Source organism: Salvelinus fontinalis, chromosome 18 (assembly GCF_029448725.1).
Source record: "Salvelinus fontinalis isolate EN_2023a chromosome 18, ASM2944872v1, whole genome shotgun sequence".
Lineage (NCBI taxonomy): Eukaryota > Metazoa > Chordata > Actinopteri > Salmoniformes > Salmonidae > Salvelinus > Salvelinus fontinalis.
Window position 1 is genome coordinate 10,858,621 of NC_074682.1, and position 19,529 is coordinate 10,878,149.

The 19,529-nt window shown below is 41.6% G+C and overlaps 3 protein-coding genes across 4 annotated transcripts; 2 read left to right on the forward strand and 1 right to left on the reverse strand.

Moving 5' to 3' along the window:
- Positions 1 to 1,776: 1,776 nt before the first annotated feature.
- On the forward strand, positions 1,777 to 4,270 carry LOC129815951 (calglandulin-like). Its single transcript, XM_055870162.1, has 4 exons — positions 1,777 to 3,049; positions 3,691 to 3,835; positions 3,963 to 4,060; positions 4,167 to 4,270. The coding sequence occupies exons 1-4, from the start codon at positions 2,872 to 2,874 to the stop codon at positions 4,208 to 4,210; spliced, it is 465 nt and encodes a 154-aa protein (XP_055726137.1). The 5' UTR covers positions 1,777 to 2,871; the 3' UTR covers positions 4,211 to 4,270.
- A 483-nt stretch (positions 4,271 to 4,753) lies between these two features.
- Positions 4,754 to 9,520, forward strand: LOC129814955 (uncharacterized protein C3orf18-like). The gene is made up of 5 exons (XM_055868135.1): positions 4,754 to 5,130; positions 6,311 to 6,806; positions 6,961 to 6,986; positions 7,214 to 7,340; positions 8,622 to 9,520. The coding sequence occupies exons 2-5, from the start codon at positions 6,516 to 6,518 to the stop codon at positions 8,700 to 8,702; spliced, it is 525 nt and encodes a 174-aa protein (XP_055724110.1). The 5' UTR covers positions 4,754 to 5,130; positions 6,311 to 6,515; the 3' UTR covers positions 8,703 to 9,520.
- A 42-nt stretch (positions 9,521 to 9,562) lies between these two features.
- LOC129814956 (high mobility group protein HMGI-C-like) lies at positions 9,563 to 19,447 on the reverse strand. 2 transcript variants are annotated; one of them, XM_055868136.1, is made up of 6 exons: positions 17,463 to 19,447; positions 15,180 to 15,397; positions 14,279 to 14,362; positions 14,037 to 14,087; positions 13,655 to 13,693; positions 9,563 to 13,023 (listed from the first exon to the last, which is right to left on the reverse strand). In XM_055868136.1, the coding sequence occupies exons 2-6, from the start codon at positions 15,285 to 15,287 to the stop codon at positions 12,922 to 12,924; spliced, it is 384 nt and encodes a 127-aa protein (XP_055724111.1). In that variant the 5' UTR covers positions 15,288 to 15,397; positions 17,463 to 19,447; the 3' UTR covers positions 9,563 to 12,921. The 2 variants fall into 2 exon arrangements, with proteins under 2 accessions (XP_055724111.1, XP_055724112.1); XM_055868137.1 differs by lacking the exon at positions 13,655 to 13,693.
- Positions 19,448 to 19,529: the final 82 nt, after the last annotated feature.

Here is a 19,529-nt window from a genome sequence, read left to right on the forward strand (position 1 = left end):
TAGGTTGGGGGCATTTGTGAAGAATGGCAAAGATTTTGGGGTAACTAATATGTGGCCTTGTGGTTAGACTGACCTCCCTGAGATTGGAAGGTTGGGAGTTCGATCCCTTGCCGAGTCATACTAAAAATGGGACCTGATGTGTTTCTGTTTGGCATTAAGGAGATAGATTGAGTCTAAGGCACTGCAATAAACTAGCGTCCTGTCTAGGGGCTGTACTTGTACATCAAGCTGCCTCACACTACAGAGACAGGCTCGTGCAAGGTTACTTATGAACAGATCTCCTACCCAGAATTAGTTTTGGACAGTGTTTGTGTATCTGCTGGGTATTTATACATTGTAAAAAGTGTTCTAGACCCGTAAAAAAAACGTAAGCCCTCTTTCACATCTAAAATCTGTTGCTAAAATAAAACCAAGGCAGAAACATCTGTTCTGAACAAAGGATCCATGAGCCTAAGGCTTTTTCTTACTGGAGATGATTGTGAATCCACCATGTACTGGTAGCAATTTCTAAATGTTCCCTATGGAGCTTCTTTCGTTGAATTGAACTCCTCTGCGCTATTAGAAGTAACCTTTGGCTCTAAAGTTGTACTAAAGAGATTCACTCGGGACAGCAAAGCACCTGCTGAAAAGAAAGCTCGTGAGAGGAAAAGGTCTCAGAGCATCTCAGTCTCGGAGCAGTTGATGTCACAGTGTAAACCAACGGTTAACAACATATTTAGATACAGTGCATTCGGAAATTATTCAGACACCTTGACTTTTTACAATTCTTTTTACGATACAGCCTTATTCTAAAATTGATAAAAACATATTTTTCCTCATCAATTTACACACAATACCCCATAATTACAAAGCGAAAAAGGTTTTTAGAATTTTATGGGGGGGAAAAGTATTCAGACCCTTTGCTATAAGGCTCGAAATTGAGTTCAGGTGTATCCTGATTGATCATCTTCGAGATGTTTCTACAACTTGATTGGAGCAAAAACCAAGCCATGAGGTCAAAGGAATTGTCCGGAGATTTTGTCGAGACACAGATCTGGGGAAGGGTAGCAAAAAATGTCTGCAGCATTGAAGGTCCCCAAGAACACAGTGGTCTCCGTCATTCATAAATGGGAGAAGTTTGGAACCACCAAGACTTTTCCTAGAGCTGGCCACCCGGCCAAACTAATCGGGGGAGAAGAGCCTTGGTTAGGGAGGTGACCAAGAACCCGATAGTGACTCTGACAGAGCTCCAGAGTTTCTCTGTGGACATTGGAGAACCTTCCAGAAGGACAACCATCTCTGCAGCACTCCACAAATCAGGCCTTTATTGTAGAGTGGCCAGACGGCAGCCACTCCTCAGTAAAAGGCACATGACAGCCCACTTGGAGTTTGCCAAAAGGCACCTAAGGACTCTCACAAGTACAGAGAGATCCTTGATCCAGAGTGTGCAGGACCTCAGATTGTGGTGAAGGTTCCCCTTCCAATAGGACAACGACCCTAAGCACACAGCCAAGATAACACAGGAGTGGCTTTGGGACAAGTCTCTGAATGTCCTTGAGTGGACCAGCCAGAGGCCAGACTTGAACCTGATCGAACATCTCTGGAGAGACCTGAAAATAGCTGTGCAGCGACGCTCCCCATCCAACTTTGAGAGAATATGCAGAGAAGAATGGGAGAAACTCCCCAAATACAGGTGTGCCAAGCTTGTAGTGTCATACCGAAGAAGACTCAAGGCTATAATCGCTGCCAAAGGTGCTTCAACAAAGTCCTGAGTAAAGTGTCTGAATACTTATGTCAATGTAATATAAAATAAAATAAATTTAAACCTGTTTTTACTTTGTCATTATGTGTAGATTGATGGGGGGGGAATATTTTGTCAATTTTAGAATAAGGCTGTAATGTAATAAAATGTGGAAAATGTCAAGGGGTCTGAATACTTACCAAATGCGCTATATACTAATCATATTTATGTTACATTTTTATTATCAAAAGGATTTATATTGACAAATGACATGCCAGAAATCAGTCATATTTAACAGATGTATACCTGTTAGTCTCATGGCACTGTAGTTCCAGCAAGTACAGAATAGATATCTCTTGGAAAAAGTGTAAACCCATCCCCTATATACAGTACCATAAAAGGTCTCCTTGTATAACTAACCCAGGGGAAAGGGTAACAGAGGTTCTTGAGTAATAAAAAAAGGTAGATTTAGTCTCACTATGAATCGTGTCTGTAACGTCCGTCGTTAAATGAAGACCAAGGTGCAGCGTGGTAGGCGTACATTTTCTTTAATAAAATGTTCCACCAAAAAAACAATAAACAACTCAATGAACAAAAAGCTTAGGAGTGCAACCCATACAACAAACAAAGACAAGATCCCACAACAGAAAGTGGGAAAAAGGGCTGCCTAAGTATGATCCCCAATCAGAGACAACGATAGACAGCTGCCTCTGATTGGGAACCATACTCGGCCAAAAACAAAGAAATAGACAACATAGAATGCCCACCCCAAATCACACCCTGACCTAACCAAATACAGAAATAAAAACGTCTTTCTAAGGTCAGTGCGTGACAGTGTCGGTGTACATCTCCTGTCAATTTCTCTAGCACCAAACAAAATGGTGAGTAACCTTTTGGAAGAATTCATCTATTTTCTATAATTTGTAGGATTCTACAATTTGTCAACATGGGCTCATATTTTATACATATTACATTTTCTTTAAAACTGACCCTTGGCCTTGGGCATGAGAGTAACCATTTAGTAGTTAGGTACTTTCTTTGTACTTCTTAATCTGAGTGCGTTATTTACAGGCCTACATGACATAACATATTTGGATGATTGAACTTTACTCAGTTCTATCAAAGGTTATTCTTATTCACCCTTTTTTTGCATGGAAAATGCTCTATTACAAGAACAGATCACTGAGTATAAAGGTGTTTTTGAGATGTTTGATGAGGAAGGAAATGGAACAGTGAAGACACAGGAGCTAGAGCGACTGATGAGTTTAATGGTAATCAATCCCACCAAGAGAGAGTTCCTTCAGATGGCCAAAGATGTGGACAAAGATGGTGAGCATATCTTTCACAATATGGCCTTCATTTTAACGTAACCATTGATATGTTTTATGTGCATAATATATAATCTTACTAACTATTTATTTGAGTAACTAATACAATGTTATCTACCATAATAATGATATGCTGTATTGTACAATTAACTTTTATAGCTGACAAAAAAATGTCGGCAATGCTACACACTTCACTGTCAAATTTTGTATGAAATTTTATCAAAGGGTGCTGTTCTTCTCACACAGATGAGTGATTCACTTTTTCTGTGAAGATTCATTTTAGTATGAGAGACAGAAATCAAAACCATTGTACCGTAACATGACATGTAGGATTTCTCTGTCATCACTAGATGTCAGTGTTTCACTGGGATTCACTTGTGAAATACTAGTACTCAGGTCTAGGCATTTAGTTTATCTCTGTTTTACCACCAATAAATACCAACCACCCAGTATGAATACATATTGATTCCACTAACAACGTTAAAGACATCCTTAACTTTCTTCTTTATTTTTATTTATTCAAAATACATCCAAAGAAATTGTATAACTAAGGCTGTCAAATTCTCATTTGGTTTCCTATTCACAGCTATATATAGCCAGTGGTAATATCTCCCCTTATCACCTGTTTTTATGTCATCACAGGCAAAGGTACTTTTAACCGTGAGAGCTTCCTGGGTTTGATGGCATTGGTTCATGAAAGCGCGAGGGGCCAACATGCTATGCTACGAGCTCCTTTCAAGGTGTTTGAGAAAGAGGCCGAGGGATATATTGAGTGGAATACCCTGAAGTAAACCTAATAATACCTACAGCAACTATGGCTTGATTCCAGTTTAGATACCTTTTTGCAGACTGTTCTTCCCCAATATGTACTTAAATAACTTTTAGAATCAGTAACAAACCACCTCTATTTGCAGGTATGTGTTGATGAATGTAGGAGCACCACTGAATGAGTTAAAGGCAGAGCAAATGATGGAAGCAGATAAAGATGGGGATGGAAGCTTCGATTATGAAGGTAAGAGTAGACTAGTCTCTTTTGAATTTTATCTTGCTTAGAATAACCTGGATAGGTTTGAACAAATAACCTTTTTACCATTAAAAGCGTAACATTTTCTTCCCAGAATGTGTGACCATGATGACTGGAGGCTCCTTCAAGATGTGCTAAATGAATCAAAGAAGGCAAACATGAATAGGAAACATTATATTAGTCAGGGTTGACCGTGTAGGTTACTGTTATGAACATCATGCTTCACCTGTTTTGATCACGCATGTTGATAAAACAAGACAATTGCTTTCAATGTTGGTCCTCAAGTATGCAGATGTTTATATTTTAATTCATATAAAGATGTGGCTATTACTACCTTGTATGCTGACTGATTGACTTCTGATGTAAATATAGTAATTCATATGTATGATTTCTTAAAATGACAACAACAAAACATCTGAGCAACCTTAAGGTACTATATGAATGAAAAGGGCTTGAGTGAAAGCACCTTGGCCTCACTGAGAATCTCCAGTCCCTTGCCTTTTTAGAGGATATCCATCAAAGGGTTAAGTTCCCCAGGCCAGCCACCCCCTCTGCCTGATAGCATCTGGTCTGCCCAACCAATAAATCCCATTTTCATCCCTAAAGCCAGATGGACAGCTCAGGGAGCCAACGGCAGCTGCCGCTTACACCCTATCCGACCTATCACAGGAGGGATGGGGGCTTTGGATCACAGGGCTATGGTTGCAGAATCCCTGGAGCTTCTCCTGTTGATGAAACACAACAAGGGGCAAGATAGGGGAACAGGTCTAAGGAAGCAAGGAGAGATAGACAGGGAATCCTTTGGAAGCAGCCAGGGGTTGGGTTGCTTTGTATGGAGTGGAGCAGCAGTGAGAATGAGTGTGTTTTCCATGTAAACAGCCCCTCAGTCAGTGGAGCAGCTGCCTGCGTTACTGCTGAGGAGCAGGGAGAAGCAGAAGAGGAGGAGGTGTAGAGAGGGGGACACGTTCCTTCTCCCTAAGATATTACGCCTCCTCTATCTTGTTGCCTCCTACGGCTCCTTTTTTTTAATAGTGCTTCTCCTACCACATCGACGAAAGGTAGGTACTGTACATAACATATACCACTAATCTGGGAGGGCATTTAAGGCAAGAGCTTGCATGTCACGTTGGCAGGATTAAACGCCTTTATTTATTTATACTCATTGGCTTACAGAGGAATGATCACTGTGCAACAACATTCCATGGTGTGAATAAGACAATAAGAGATAAACATGTTATATTATGGACATTTTATGTTGACTGTCTTTGTACTACTGTATTTGATCTCTAATTGGACAGTGACAAAGGCTGAGACTTGCTCTTGGTTTTGATTGGTTGAGAGCTTGCACTGCACATGTTCCTCATTAGGTGAACAGACAGGCATGCAGGCAGGCTGCATTCTGAGGGGGGCGGGACCCGGGATGGCTCATGTGTCTTTGTTTTCACGGTTTGTGTGACACTATAGTAGGGTGTCGCATGTCTGCCATACTATTGGCCAACAATATACATGGCATAATTCAGCATTTCAATACATTGACCCTCTAATTATATCTTATGAAGGCTTAATGAAGCCTTTACAAGCCCTTTATAAAGTCTATATAGATCCATGTCTGGGGGTTTGTTTTCCTCTGTATTGTATCTGCTTTGTTCTGACACCTTTTCCTTTGCTTCTGGTGCCCACATCCTGCCCACAACACTACCTGCTGCCCTGTCGGCACAACGGGTTATGGGGTTCAATCTGATGGAATCGGGGGTGGGGACGTATATACTTTTACCTACTTCTACAAACACATACTTTTACGTAGCAAAATTCTAGTCATGTCATGAGCACTGTGACAAACAGACAAGATTATTTTGCATTTAGTTTAGTATTTATGGATGATGCATCTTGGTGGCAGTTTGTTTTGTCATTTTAGATCAAGAAACACACCTGACTAATTTCAGCAGGTGACCAGAGGCTTTGCCTTTATTTATATAATCAGAATGAAAATCCCCTTCTGTTTGACATATGTGTCCCTCAGACCTCAAACATGCTACCCACCTAAACCTCTTCCCACTCTTTCCAAACCGTTTGCGGAAGGAAGGATGTTTGTGGCCTGTCATACACACACGCACACACACACACATGCACACCCAAAACCAACCTCCAACCAAACCAGAGCCATATGATATGCTATTGTAGTGTGCATAATATGTTTTTTTTTTTTCCGATCTGACGGTGTAAAATGATCTGTTTCAGGTTCTGCCCGTAGAGTGTGTTCTGGTGTGCTCAATGCATTCCCAAAGCTTCAGCAGACTTCAGTCCAGAGAGAGACAACCTGTGGCTGTTGTGACACACATGGTTGACTGAGATACAGAAAAGAGACACATTGAGACACCCACAGCAGTGGAACACAACAAGACAACTCTCTTCATTCCTCGGTTGTTTCATCTCAGCTGAAACCATGGATTCGACCATGGCCAAAACCACCGCTAGCTTTCTCTCCACTGTCTCCAGCATGACCCCCACCTCCATGACCTCCCTCCTCGCCGTTACCACGGACGCAAGGATGGAACGGGACAATGTCACCGCATCCAGAACAACACTCATGACCAGTACCATTACTATAACAACAACCAACGAGACAAGCTACAACGCCACCAAGCTGCCAGAGGTGGCGTTAGAAGGCTCGGGGATGGGCATGGTGCTGGTGCCCTTTGGCATCATCACTGTAATTGGCCTGGCATTGGTCATGGTAAGAAAGCAATCGCTTTAGTCACTACCTAGTTTCCATGCCCACAAAATATGTCTGTTTGTCATGACAGTATGCAGAATGAACGAGTCGCTGTTTCCCATTTTATCTAATTAACAATGTGTCTCCCTGTGCCCCACCATGTCTCCCATCCCAGATGTTGTATATCAGGAAACGGAAGAGGTGAGGACATTGACTTGAATTGCAAAGTAGTTCATTATAAGAGTTCAAGTTATCACTCGGATTTGTGAAAGGGAGGGCTGTCCTTCATGCATATTCAAATAATCATAGCATTGAGAGAACTGTCAGTAATGTGTGTTTCTCACGTTTCATTCAAAGTTTCAATACGAGATACATTTTTCTAACCCTTTCGTTTCCCCTCTGCCCTCTGCCCTGTGTTCACCGCCCAGACTGGAGAAGCTGAGGCACCAGCTGATGCCCATGTATAATTTTGACCCGGCAGAGGAACAGGATGACCTGGAACAGGAACTACTGGACCACAATCGGGACAGCAACCTCACAGGATCCAATAACAAGGTACTATATACACGACAAGCCTGAAGCAGTGCTGCAGCTGCACTCCCATGTTCAATGATACTGATAATCTACCGTAGATCTACGATGATACACAGAAGTCTTAACGGTTCCATTATGTTCAGACTCATCTTGAATCACCTGCAGTGATCTATTGTTCACTGATCTACAGTTATATTATATTATATCCGGCGGTTGGAACCAAAAATCTCACATTTCGACTCATCAGACCAAAGGACAGATTTCCACCGGTCTAATGTCCATTGCTCGTGTTTCTTGGCCCAAGTAAGTCTCTTCTTATTATTGGTGTCCTTTAGTAGTGGTTTCTTTGCAGCAATTCAACCATGAAGGCCACGCAGTCTCCTCTGAACAGTTGATGTTGAGATGTGTCTGTTACTTGAAATCTGTGAATCATTTATTTGGGCTGCAATTTCTGAGGCTGGTAACTCTAATGAACTCTGGGTCTTCCTTTCCTGTGGCGGTCCTCATGAAAGTCAGTTTCATCATAGCGCTTGATGGTTTTTGCAACTGCACTTGAAGAAACTTTCAAAGTTCTTGCAATTTTCCAGATTGACTGACATTCATGTCTTAAAGTAATGATGGACTGTAATTTCTCTTTGCTTATTTGAGCTGTTCTTGCCATAATATGGACTTGGTATTTTACCAAATAGGGCTATCTTCTGTATACCACACCTCTACCTTGTCACAACACAACTGATTGGCTCAAACACATTAAGGAAAGAAATTCCACAAATGATCTTTTAACAAGGCACACCTTGTTAATTGAAATGCATTCCAGGTGACTACCTCATGAAGCTGGTTGAGAGAATGCCAAGAGTGTGCAAAGCTGTCATCAAGGCAAAGGGTGGCTACTTTGAAGAATCTAAGATATAAAATATATTTTGATTTGTATAACACTTTTCTACTATTTCATAGTTGTGATGTCTTCACTATTACTCTACAATTTAGAAAATAGTACAAATAAAGAAAAACCCTTGAATGAGTAGGTGTGTCGAAACTTTTGACTGGAACTGTAAGTGTATATATATATATATATATATAAAGTAATCGATTCACTTTTCCACCACTTTCTTTGTTCCTAACGCTTCATCACTAAAACAGATGTAATTAGCCGTCATAGCAGGGGCAGATTCATTATTCATTGGCTACAAAATATTAATACAAAACAGTTGATATGACTGCTTATGACCATGGCAGTACAAAATAATATGGTGTCTCATGTCTCACAGTTATACCGTTTTGCCCCCACCCCACCTCCTGTAGACTCTCACGACCTCCCAGGGGATGACGCAGAGGCCCAGTCGCCTGGTCTTCACAGACGTAGCCAACGTTCTCAATGCATAACAGCACTCTTCCATGCACGAGGGGACTGGGGGGAGTGGGGACTAGCTGTCCCATCATAGAGATCTGTCGCTCAGGAAAAAAAAGGAAAACTGGATTGAAGCCCATGGAAACAGACTGATGTTTGGAGTGTGTTTTTTCAGGGTGGGCTATAAGGGAATGATGATGTTTTAGTTGTAGCGTAGTCTTATTTCCACTGTCTAGTTTATCTTCAGTGACTACGGTGGGATATATGGGGAAATTATGCGAGTAATGATTTTGCACTGGTTGTTATTGGTTGCACAAATACTTCCAAGTGTGGTGCATTGTTGGATCGCTCTCTTTCTCTATAGTTAAGTGATATTGGTGGCAGAATTGCTGGAACTCCCACCTCCTTCTCTAATGAGAACTTTGTCTCAAATGTATTATTTATTTCCACACGTTTGTATTTTGCTGCTAAATGTAGACGACCACATTTGACAAGTGACTCCTATAAAACGGTTTTGCTAAATGTTGAACTGCTTCCATAATGGTGGTGGACTGGAGACCTGGACGTTCTGCACATTGGAAAAGTAGAACACAACATCAGGAGATCTGGAGAACTATTACTGCTGCAGGACAATGCCTGGGGAACTGTAACCCACCCAGTGTACACTACTATACTGTAATGTACCCACACACGTCCAAAATGTGTCCTTCAGCACTTACGCCTCTATGGGAACTCTCCATTTGCCCTCAGAGTATTACTAGTAGTGTATTTCCTCGATAACAAGTAATAAAGCAGCTGCATTGGTTTCTATACACTAAAACAGAGTATTTAAACCACAGTATTTTGACAACCACTTATTGTACTACAATCTTGTGATGAACACATGACAAACAAACATATGTGAACCATTTATTGGTAACAGAAAGACCAAGTAGCACCTCTATACTCAATGAAGCGAGACAGATCAGAGGCAAATTAGAAAACAGCCTCTTGAGTTGTGTATTCAAGTTCAAATGGATTGAAATCAAAAATAAATCAAACAATATATGAAAGACTAAAATGAAAAGGGAGACTTTTTCATTGATCGCAAACACAAAAAAGATTAAAACTGGAGATGTTACAAGATAAGAGAACCTAACTACTCTATTCAATATTTAAAAACCCTCATACATAAAGCATAACAACAAGTACATGAAATAAACTCCTAAAATATTTATACTGAATATATCAATATCAGTCAGCTCATTTAGAGCAACACTGTGATTATAATATAGATAGTGGCTATCCTGATATTGCTGAGGTATGACTGTGGTTAGGTTAAGAGCCACTCTTACTGACATCATAGTACCGTACTTTGGGTTTATTTACCTACAGATGTAGGATCTTAATTTGATCCAGTTTGCTACAGCAGAAACATAATCCTGCAGGAACAGGAAATGTGAATTATTATGTGGATTATAATTAATTAACATTTTTGTAAGGGTTGATACATTTTTCATTAGGGCAAATCAATTCTGAAATTTCAAAGTGGAAATCTCAAATATACTACAAGTTTACATTTCCTGCAATGCAGGAAAAAACTCAGCAACAAAAATGTGATCAAATTAAGATCCTACATCTGTATACAGTATGCTGTTACGAACAAAGTGAGATGAGTGGACCTCTGATATAGTTGTTCCATAGCTATGGTAAGATTGCAGGGGACAAGCAAAGCTAAAACCAGCCAGTCACCCCTCTGAGAGCCAAAGCAGACTAGTTTCAGAGGTAGTCCACAGCGCAAACAGTGATGCCATCCAAAGAGGTGAAGTAACAAGAGAAAAAGTCTAGGTTAGAAAAGACTCAGACATACTAACTTGCAACTGACAGAAAACTAAACGCTTGAACTTTCCCTAGAAAAAGATTGCACGTGGATAAGTCCACGCACTCCAGAAATACATTACAGCAAGATCCAAAACAAAGTGTTAACTCACTATTTCATGTCTCACACTTCACTGACATCAGTTCAACTCATGTTAGGATTGTTAATGAAATGCATCTGTAGCGTGAAAGTGAAAGCTTGAAATGAAATAATGATCACATTGTATCTTATGTAAAAAGTGAAGAGAGAAAAAAAATGTAAGGGCTCACAGACGTTGTGATAAAACAATAAAAAAAAAAAAAGTAATGAGTAAGTAAGCAACTACAGTAAACAGTAAAATATTGGGTCATTTTGAACCCAGGTAGATAGACCAAGGACTCGATTCAATCAGATCGAGTGTTAACCCACATTATCCGACATCCGCATAGTGGATGTTTTGGCAGTGTTGGAGGTCCAGTATTACTGAGGTATGAGCTAACTAATCATGTGTGTCACCAACCCCTCCCTTCTGTATTATCCCTACCGTGTTTGTCCAAAACGGCGATAGAAAGTGTAGCCTCTATCCATGATAGAAATGATCCATGATAGATCTGTTGGATATAAAGTCGGGTGTGGTTTCGTTGCATCCAATGGCAGTGTCCGCGATAAGGTAACTCAAGGAGCCGCTTGTGGATTTGACAGCTCTAACGCAGTTCCACCTCCAAAACAACCGCTGTGTGAATGTAGCACGGATCTGATAGAATCTAGCCCCAAGTCTTATCTCAGATATTTAATCAGAGCATTACCACTAAAGGCTGCTGCTGGAACACGCTTAAAGAGTCAGTCAGCATGGAAGTGGAAGTGAGAGTGTGAGGCTAGTGGGTACAGTGTGTATGGGATTGTCCTGAGTAGGTGTGTGTGTGTGTGTGTGTGTGTGTGTGTGTGTGTGTGTGTGTGTGTGTGTGTGTGTGTGTGTGTGTGTGTGTGTGTGTGTGTGTGTGTGTGTGTGTGTGTGTGTGTGTGTGTGTGTGTGTGTGTGTGTGTGTCTTTGTTAGTTTTTTTTGGTACGGGGAGAGGCTATAAAGAGTTCTCCTCTGCTTTTCTGTGACTGAGGTAGACTGAAAGGCAAAGGAACTGAGGTGAGTTAAGGTCTTAATGAGGTTTATGTGTGTCAAGTAATATTGTGAATGTCAAAAACAGATCAGAAATACACAATAAAAATGGAATAATATCATAAACTGAGTAGAATGACACATGAATCACACCTGAATAGCTATGTGCATAGCTATATTAAGGCAAAAAATCCCTGGGGACCATACTTGTGAACATTAGAATAAGTTTAAGCATCAGCCAATTAAAATCGTTGATGTAGTTGTACGTGATCAAAGGCTACATGTTAGCTGTTACCATTACATAACCTGGCACATGCTAAGCTCACCAGGTGGCTGTATAGCTCACCAGGTGGCTGTATATATGTATATTTATATCTGGTTGAAATTTCGTATCAGCTAATTAAAATACGTATTTGGACATGATCCAACACTTGTCCATGGAAGCGTCCTTAACAGAAGTCAAATGGCAGGATCTGTTATTCAGAGTTACTAAAACACACAAGCAACTTCAAGTGGACAATGAGCTCACAGTGTAGCCAGCCTGGCTCCTGGTACCGTTTGCGACAAGTTTGAATCCCAGGTGAGATAATGTTTTTTCCTTTGAAATGTAGAATGACATATTGACAGATGCTTAAACTGAAACAAAAACGTGTTCTAATGTTCGCAAGTATGGCCCTCTAAGGTTTTAATGAGTGTGGTTAGAGCAATGTAGTAAAAACAAAACCTGATATGTGATGTCATGTCACTGTTGAGTTCAGACTTAATTCTGTTCATGTTCATGTATTCTGTTCATGTATTCCCATTCCAACGTATATCTAACAAAATATCCCCGTGTTTCTTCACAATCAGGACAGACAATTACGTTTAAGTCGAGCTCCTGTGTGACAATAGTGTCAAATGGGTCATGAATCTTGTCCCGGTAATGTGTTTTGAAATGTCAGTCAAATTTGATGACAGCAGCTGCATCCTTTAAAAAAAAAAACTCCCCACCATGCAACCACCATTAACACCACAAACGCATACACGCTCGCATGCACACGAACACACACACACACATCAACCAATCTCTGAACAGCCCCACCCACTGACCCGAATCCTAAGTAATCAATCAACTGACCAAATCTATGCCCATTATTGACCCAGCCTCAGTGCTGGACAGACTCCAATCACAATACCACCATCAGGCCTACTGTTCTACAAAGCAGGGCTATTATCTGTTGTTTTGGAATCCTCATGACAATGGAGGTTGGATTGTACACCTCTTTGTCTCTGCCCAAACCTTGAGGTAGTTTTGTGGCACATTGTCTATTCCCCCTTTGCCACTTCCTGGGCTGGAGCCTGAGATGGCGAAGCCTCAGCGGGCAGAGACTGTGACTGTGAGGGGCCCTCAGTTTCTTCTGAAGGACTCTGTGACAAGACACAAAAATACCGACATTAGTGTGTGTGTGTGTGTGTGTGTGTGTGTGTGTGTGTGTGTGTGTGTGTGTGTGTGTGTGTGTGTGTGTGTGTGTGTGTGCGTGTGCGTGTGCGTGTGTGAGAGTAATGATATACTTGTATGAGTGTGTACATGAGTGATGTGGGGAAATAGGTCTGGCTGTGAGACCAAGAAATGCTAGGGAGAAGACGGTTATGTCAGGAAACCAAGACGACAGGGGAAGAGAGCAGTTATATCAGGTTTCCCCTCTCAGCATTGACTCATTCTTCCCCTTCTCATGTCTGTGTCTGAAAGATGGAGTCTTAACGGTTTCAGTTCTTAATGTGTTTTAACCTCTTTGAAACTCGGCTCTGCAGTGAAAACTGTGATAAGATGGATGAGCGTGCTGAGTGACGTTGGCCTCTTTTTGTGCAAGCTGTTGGTGTAATCGGTTGATTCTCTGAAAGAAGGTGCTGTATGAACGGAAGTGTCTCGTGCACTCCGCCTTATCTCAGGCCTATATTCACCTCCATGAAAGTAGCGCTCAAGTACAATAGGTAAGAGGAAACATTTGAGAAAAAAACATAATATGACCTATTATGCTGTACTAACAATATCTCTTACTTGCTGTTCCTGGATTACCTCTTGAACTACTTTCTGGGGCTGTGGAGAAGAAAAAAAGTGACAGAAGGAGAAGAGATAAAACATTCAACGAATCAGTAAAACTCTCCATCGCATAGCTCAGCGGTGGACAACTTCAATTGTGAAGGGAGTGCAAAGTTTGTCTTGTAATCAGTGGCTGATTTAGACCTAGGACACCAGGTGAGGGGGATGCTCCTCCTGTCAATCAATGACATCAGTCAGGAAAAACAGAGGGCCCGACTGCCCTTAAAGACTGGAGTTGTACATTCCCAGAGTATGAAGAGAGATAGGAGTCTGGAGACATTTGAGATACATGTCTCATTACATTTGTGTGCATGAGTGAGTGTGTATGTTAGTCCCATACCCATTTCCTTGGCCGGCCCCGAGGTCTTCTCTCCCCGACTGGCTCTACATTCTGACACAGAAAGGATGGAGGATAAAGCAGAGAATATTGGATTGTTTTTTATATAGACATAAGGCAATGTCTACTCACAACCGTATTCTTACAACTGTTATTTTCTGTTCAGCTCCTGTGCTTAGTTTGACACTATTTTGATTGAATATTTCATAATAACTATATACATGAACATGAGAGGATAATCTTACCTTGGGTGTGGCACGAGGCCCCTTGTTCTTGCTTCCTCTGGGTCGTCCTCTGGGTCTCTTTGGGGTTGGGGGGCCAGTGGGCTCCTGGGGAGAGCAAGAGCAAAATAAGGAAATGCCATATGGTTGGTACTCTGAATCTACACACAGCAAAATAAGGAACTGCCATATGGTTGGTACTCTGAATCTACCCACAGCAAAAGCAGCCGTACTCCACACCACACCACAGTTGTTAAAATGAGCATTTGAGTTATTTCAGTTTCAAATCTAATTGTATTTGTCACATGCTGAATACAACAGGTGTAGACCTTACAGTGAAACGCTTACTTACAAGCCCTTAACCAACAATGCAGTTTTAAGAAAAATAAGTGTGAAGTAAAAAATTGAAAAGTAAAAAATTATAAAGATAACAAATAATTAAAGAGCAGCAGTTGTGGTACAGTAATATGTACATGTAGGTAGAGGTGGGGGGGGGGGGGGGGTGCAAATAGTCTGGGTAGTCATTTGATTAGCTGTTCAGGATGGCTTGGGGGTATAAGCTGTTAAGAAGCCCTTTGGACCTAGACTTGTAGCTCCAGTACCGCTTGCCGTGCGGTAGAAGAGAAAGCACTCTATGACTTGGGTGGCTGGAGTCTTTGACAAATTTTAGGGCCTTCCTCTGACACCGCCTGGTATAGAGGTCCTGGATGGCAGGAAGCTTGGCCCTAGTGATGTACTGGGCCGTACGCATTACCCTCTGTAGTGCCTTGCGGTCGGAGGCCGAGCAGTTGCCACACCAGGCAGCGATGCAACCAGTCAGGATGCTCTCGATGGTACAGTTGTAATGTTATTGTGTAATATAGAGTCCTATACAGTGTAATGAGTGTATGAGGTGTTGATGTGGAGGATGCTGTGGTGATCCAACCTGCTGTTGTTTTCGTGGGCGTCCCCGGCCCCTGCGTGGAGGTGTGGAGGCAGGTGATTGGGCCACTCCTGGCTGTGGTGACGGCTCCTTGGTCCCACTGTTGCTCATCCCTATGTCTGTCCACCAGCGAAGTGAAATGGGGGTGTGGGCTTGGATGCCCAGAGCTCAGGCCTCAGGGGAGAGGGTTAGGGAGGGGCAGACTTAGCCGTGATTGTTACCTGGGAAGTAAAAGGGGGCTTCAGGTTAGCTAGTCTCTGTTGCACAACATTTTTCTAGTAGGTCTACTGAAAAGGTATACAGTTTATACTATACATGTGCATACCATCGTGCATAATCTGTGTATGTGTAACAGTTTAATTTTAGTCTGTCCCCTCGCCCCGACCCGACCCAGGCGAACCAGGGACCCTCTGCACGCATCAACAACAGTCACCCACGAAGCATCGTTACCCATCGCTCCACAAAAGCCGCGGCCCTTGCAGAGCAAGGGGAACCACTACTTCAAGGTCTCAAAGCGAGTGACGTCACCGATTGAAACGCTATTAGCGCGCACCGCCGCTAACTAGCTAGCCATTTCACATCGGTTACATATGTACCAATGCGACTGGGTGCTGGACACGTAAATACAAAAACACGCTTTTCCCCCTTTCTCCCTGCACCTCATAAAATTATAATGTAAAACCACACTGCTTTCGTCCTGCAGGCAGTCACAGAGCAAGCGTGAGAACTGCTTAATATAAGCCTTGGCAACGGCCATAACAGGTTCACTGGACACAGACAGGGGTTTGGCATACGTGGGGATACATGAGCTCAGTCTGCAGTAACTATAAGTAGCAAAGATATTCACAACTCAATATCCCATCCAATGTTGAGATCTAACCCATTCTGTATCCAGTCCCTACCGGTTCCTATTGGATACCATTGGTAGTCCATGTCTGTGTAGCTGTATATATAGGCTATATGCGTGCATGTTTGCATATTTGTTAATTAAGAGGATGTGAGTATATAGTGCTTTCAACATGGGCTTCTCAGTTACTTTGTACTCGTCACTTGAGCCCAGATAGGCCTCAAATATAACCTTCCAAATCAAATCAAGTCTTGTCTGCACTTTGTATACAGACATTAGAGGCAAAAATCCAGTGCTAAATATTTTGCGGCTACACGGAGTAGCTACTTTTATTCATTTCACTAATAACTAAAAACTAATTTACACTCTAAATGCAGAGTAGAGAGAGTAAATGACACACACAATTGATTTGAATAATAATAGTCATTCTGTCTTTCATTCCTTAATGAATTCATTCTGTTGTTCATTTTGACTGAGTATCCCATGGAAAAGTGTAGAGCAGAATCAACATTTCAACCTCAAGGTTCATGCACAGACCAATCAAAAAAAATGTAACAAAAATAAGACCTATCCTCTGTGTTGCATTGCTAACACTACAGCCTTCTTTACCAACAGCTGCATCAAAGCAGGAAGTTGGGAGCTGGAATTGTGTCTATCAGCAGGAGGAGGCTACAATGTTTCTAAACACACGTGAAGTAGGCTATATGAACAAATACTTTTGCATAGCAGGAGACGATTCGTTGAACTACGTTTTTGGCAGTGAACAAGGACTGAATGTATCTTTTCCATATGGGCGGTAATTGCAACCATAAAACCACATTCTGTGCATTCTTTTAAAACTACCAAAATGTGTCGCAGCAGACCTCATTCAAGTTGTCACATCTCCTCCTTTTAAACTTTCACTTTGGATATTAAACAAATTTGGTCTAGTTGACCGAAACGGCGCAACATACCACCATAACATAGCCTATAGGTTAGAGCAGTGGTATGGTGTCCAACGGAGCAGGACAATTAAGCACGGTAGATCACGCCAGACAAAAGTCAACTCTTAGTTCATTTGCATCTGTTATAGCTTAGCTAGCCTAGTAGTCCAACACGGCATCGTCAATAAATGTTTAATTAGGATATTTAATGAATTCTACATAATTATTAGGCCTACATATTCTGTATGGAGTCGTTCATTTTACCTTACAACCGGTGCGAAAGGCGAAAGCCATGTGTTCAAAGCAAGCTACAGATGATGAAGGGAGAGAGCAAATCATATCGAACCAGATCGAATGACAGCAGTTTGTTTGCGGGTAACCATTTTACTTGATCTGATCTCAATGATCTGAGTACACGATTGTAACCCATCCATCAGACGGAAAAGTGACAAAATAGCAACAATGTTATTGTAGAAAATGAAACAATGGGAAAGGTAAAATAAATGTTTCACCTACCTTGCCCCCACCAGTTGGTTTTGCTGTTAGCCTACTTAATAAAAACCGCAATGGAATTGTAGGAAAGTTTAGCCTACAATTCAGTGAGTATATTATTCTTAAAATGTCTTTATATTACAGACAGTCGCCTTTAATAAAGTTTACCTTGGAATAAACTGACACTGCCTCCTTTCTTTCTTCCCTCTTTCTTTCTCTCCCTCTTTCTTTCTCTCCCTCTTCCCCTCCCTCCTTTCCTCTATCTCACTCTGTTTGTGTGTGATCCCCTTACGTTTGTCTGCCGTATCCTCGTTTGGTCACGAATACCCCAGTTGAAGTATGATGGGGGTTGGAGCTGGAGCATATATGAACATTGCATACTTTCTCTATTAAAGCATGCTCCAGGAGAGCGGTGGGGGTAGGAGGGGTGAAACAGTCGAACACGCCCCTTGCTCAGTGGACCACCCACATGTGAGTGGTAGGCATCATATAGGCTACGCTAGATCTAGATTCTGCAGATCATACATTTACAGTAGCATGAACATACAGCAGGTCCTAGAATTCTCTACAAACAGGCCTACATTGAAAACGACTGGCAAATCTTCAATGCTTCCTGAAAGCACTCATTTGCATAATGAAAATGCAGTACTTTATACATGTGAAAAAGTATGGGTTACAGAGAATAACAATGAATTACCTCCAGTTATGAAGACAAAAGACATTGAGAGAAAATAAAAACCCATGTGACCAAAAAAGTCTGTAAGCTTGTTCAAAACAACCTGATGTAGGCCTATTCACATGTATATGATCAATTGAAATGAAAAGTTCTCTTCACCATGGAATAAAAAGTCTGCAGAAGCCATGACTGGAGATTCGTTTGTGCTACTTTGTTACTCATTTATAAACCATTTAGTCAACCCGTATCTGCATTATAAACGAGAACCATCAGTCATATAAGTATTTGATTAGTCATCTATTATAAACAGAATTTCATGAAAGTGAGCACTATGAATTGTCAAACTGCCACTGAAACTGACCAAAGCCAGCACTCGTTTGTTGTAGTAATTTGTTGAACCACAATACACAAGTACTGCGTACTGTTCAATTCTCTTTTAGTTCTTTGGGTAAATGGGTATGTGTGTATTTGTGAATACTGTACGTGGATATGCAGATTTATGAGTGTCTACGTTTGTTTGCGTGTAATAAGAAGAAAGCTAAAGTGTGTGTGTGTCAGTGTCTGTGTGTCAGTGTGTGTGTGTGTGTGTCAGTGTGTGTGTGTGTGTGTGTGTCAGTGTGTGTGTGTCAGTGTGCGTGTGTCAGTGTGTGTGTGTGTGTGTGTCAGTGTGTGTGTGTCAGTGTGTGTGTGTGTGTGTGTCAGTGTGTGTGTGTCAGTGTGTGTGTGTCAGAGAGAGGAAGAGAGAGCATGTATGTGTAATGTTTACTGTACATTTTTATTGTTTATTTCACTTTTGTTTATGATGTATTTCACTTGCTTTGGCAATGTAAACATATGTTTTCCATGCCAATAAAGCCCCTTAGATTGAAATCGAATTGAATTGAAATTGAATTGAGAGAAAGAGAGAAAGAGTTAGTTGACTGCCCCTCTGCAGGCTGGTGTGTCTGAGATTCCGTTGGACTCTGATCTTGGGGTTTATTTAAGCTGAATTCCGTGGGCTCATCAGGACCGAGTTACAAAAATCCTCCTATAGAACCAGAAAGAATGTGCAGCGCATTCAGTTCTGTATAAGGCACAAAGGCATGTCTTTGGACGTGGGGGCAGGCATCAAAAGACAGGCAGCGGAGGGATTTCTTTAGAGGCTGGGGGGCAAAGAAGGTATTTTGATTGGGGGGAGGGGAGTGAAGGGTTTGGTGGTCAGCAGTTTTAGTGAAGGGTGTGGGAGTGCTTTTGGGAAGCATGAGGTTAAGGAGGCATGTGCTTCACAAGGACACCCGGAGGTCACTGCCAAGGTTCAATATGTAATGTCCGATAATCTAATAATCTAATCGCCACAAAAGATCAGGGCTATTATGGATATTATGTTCTGATCCAAAAGGTTCATAATGGGTTTGATTACACATGGACTACAGACA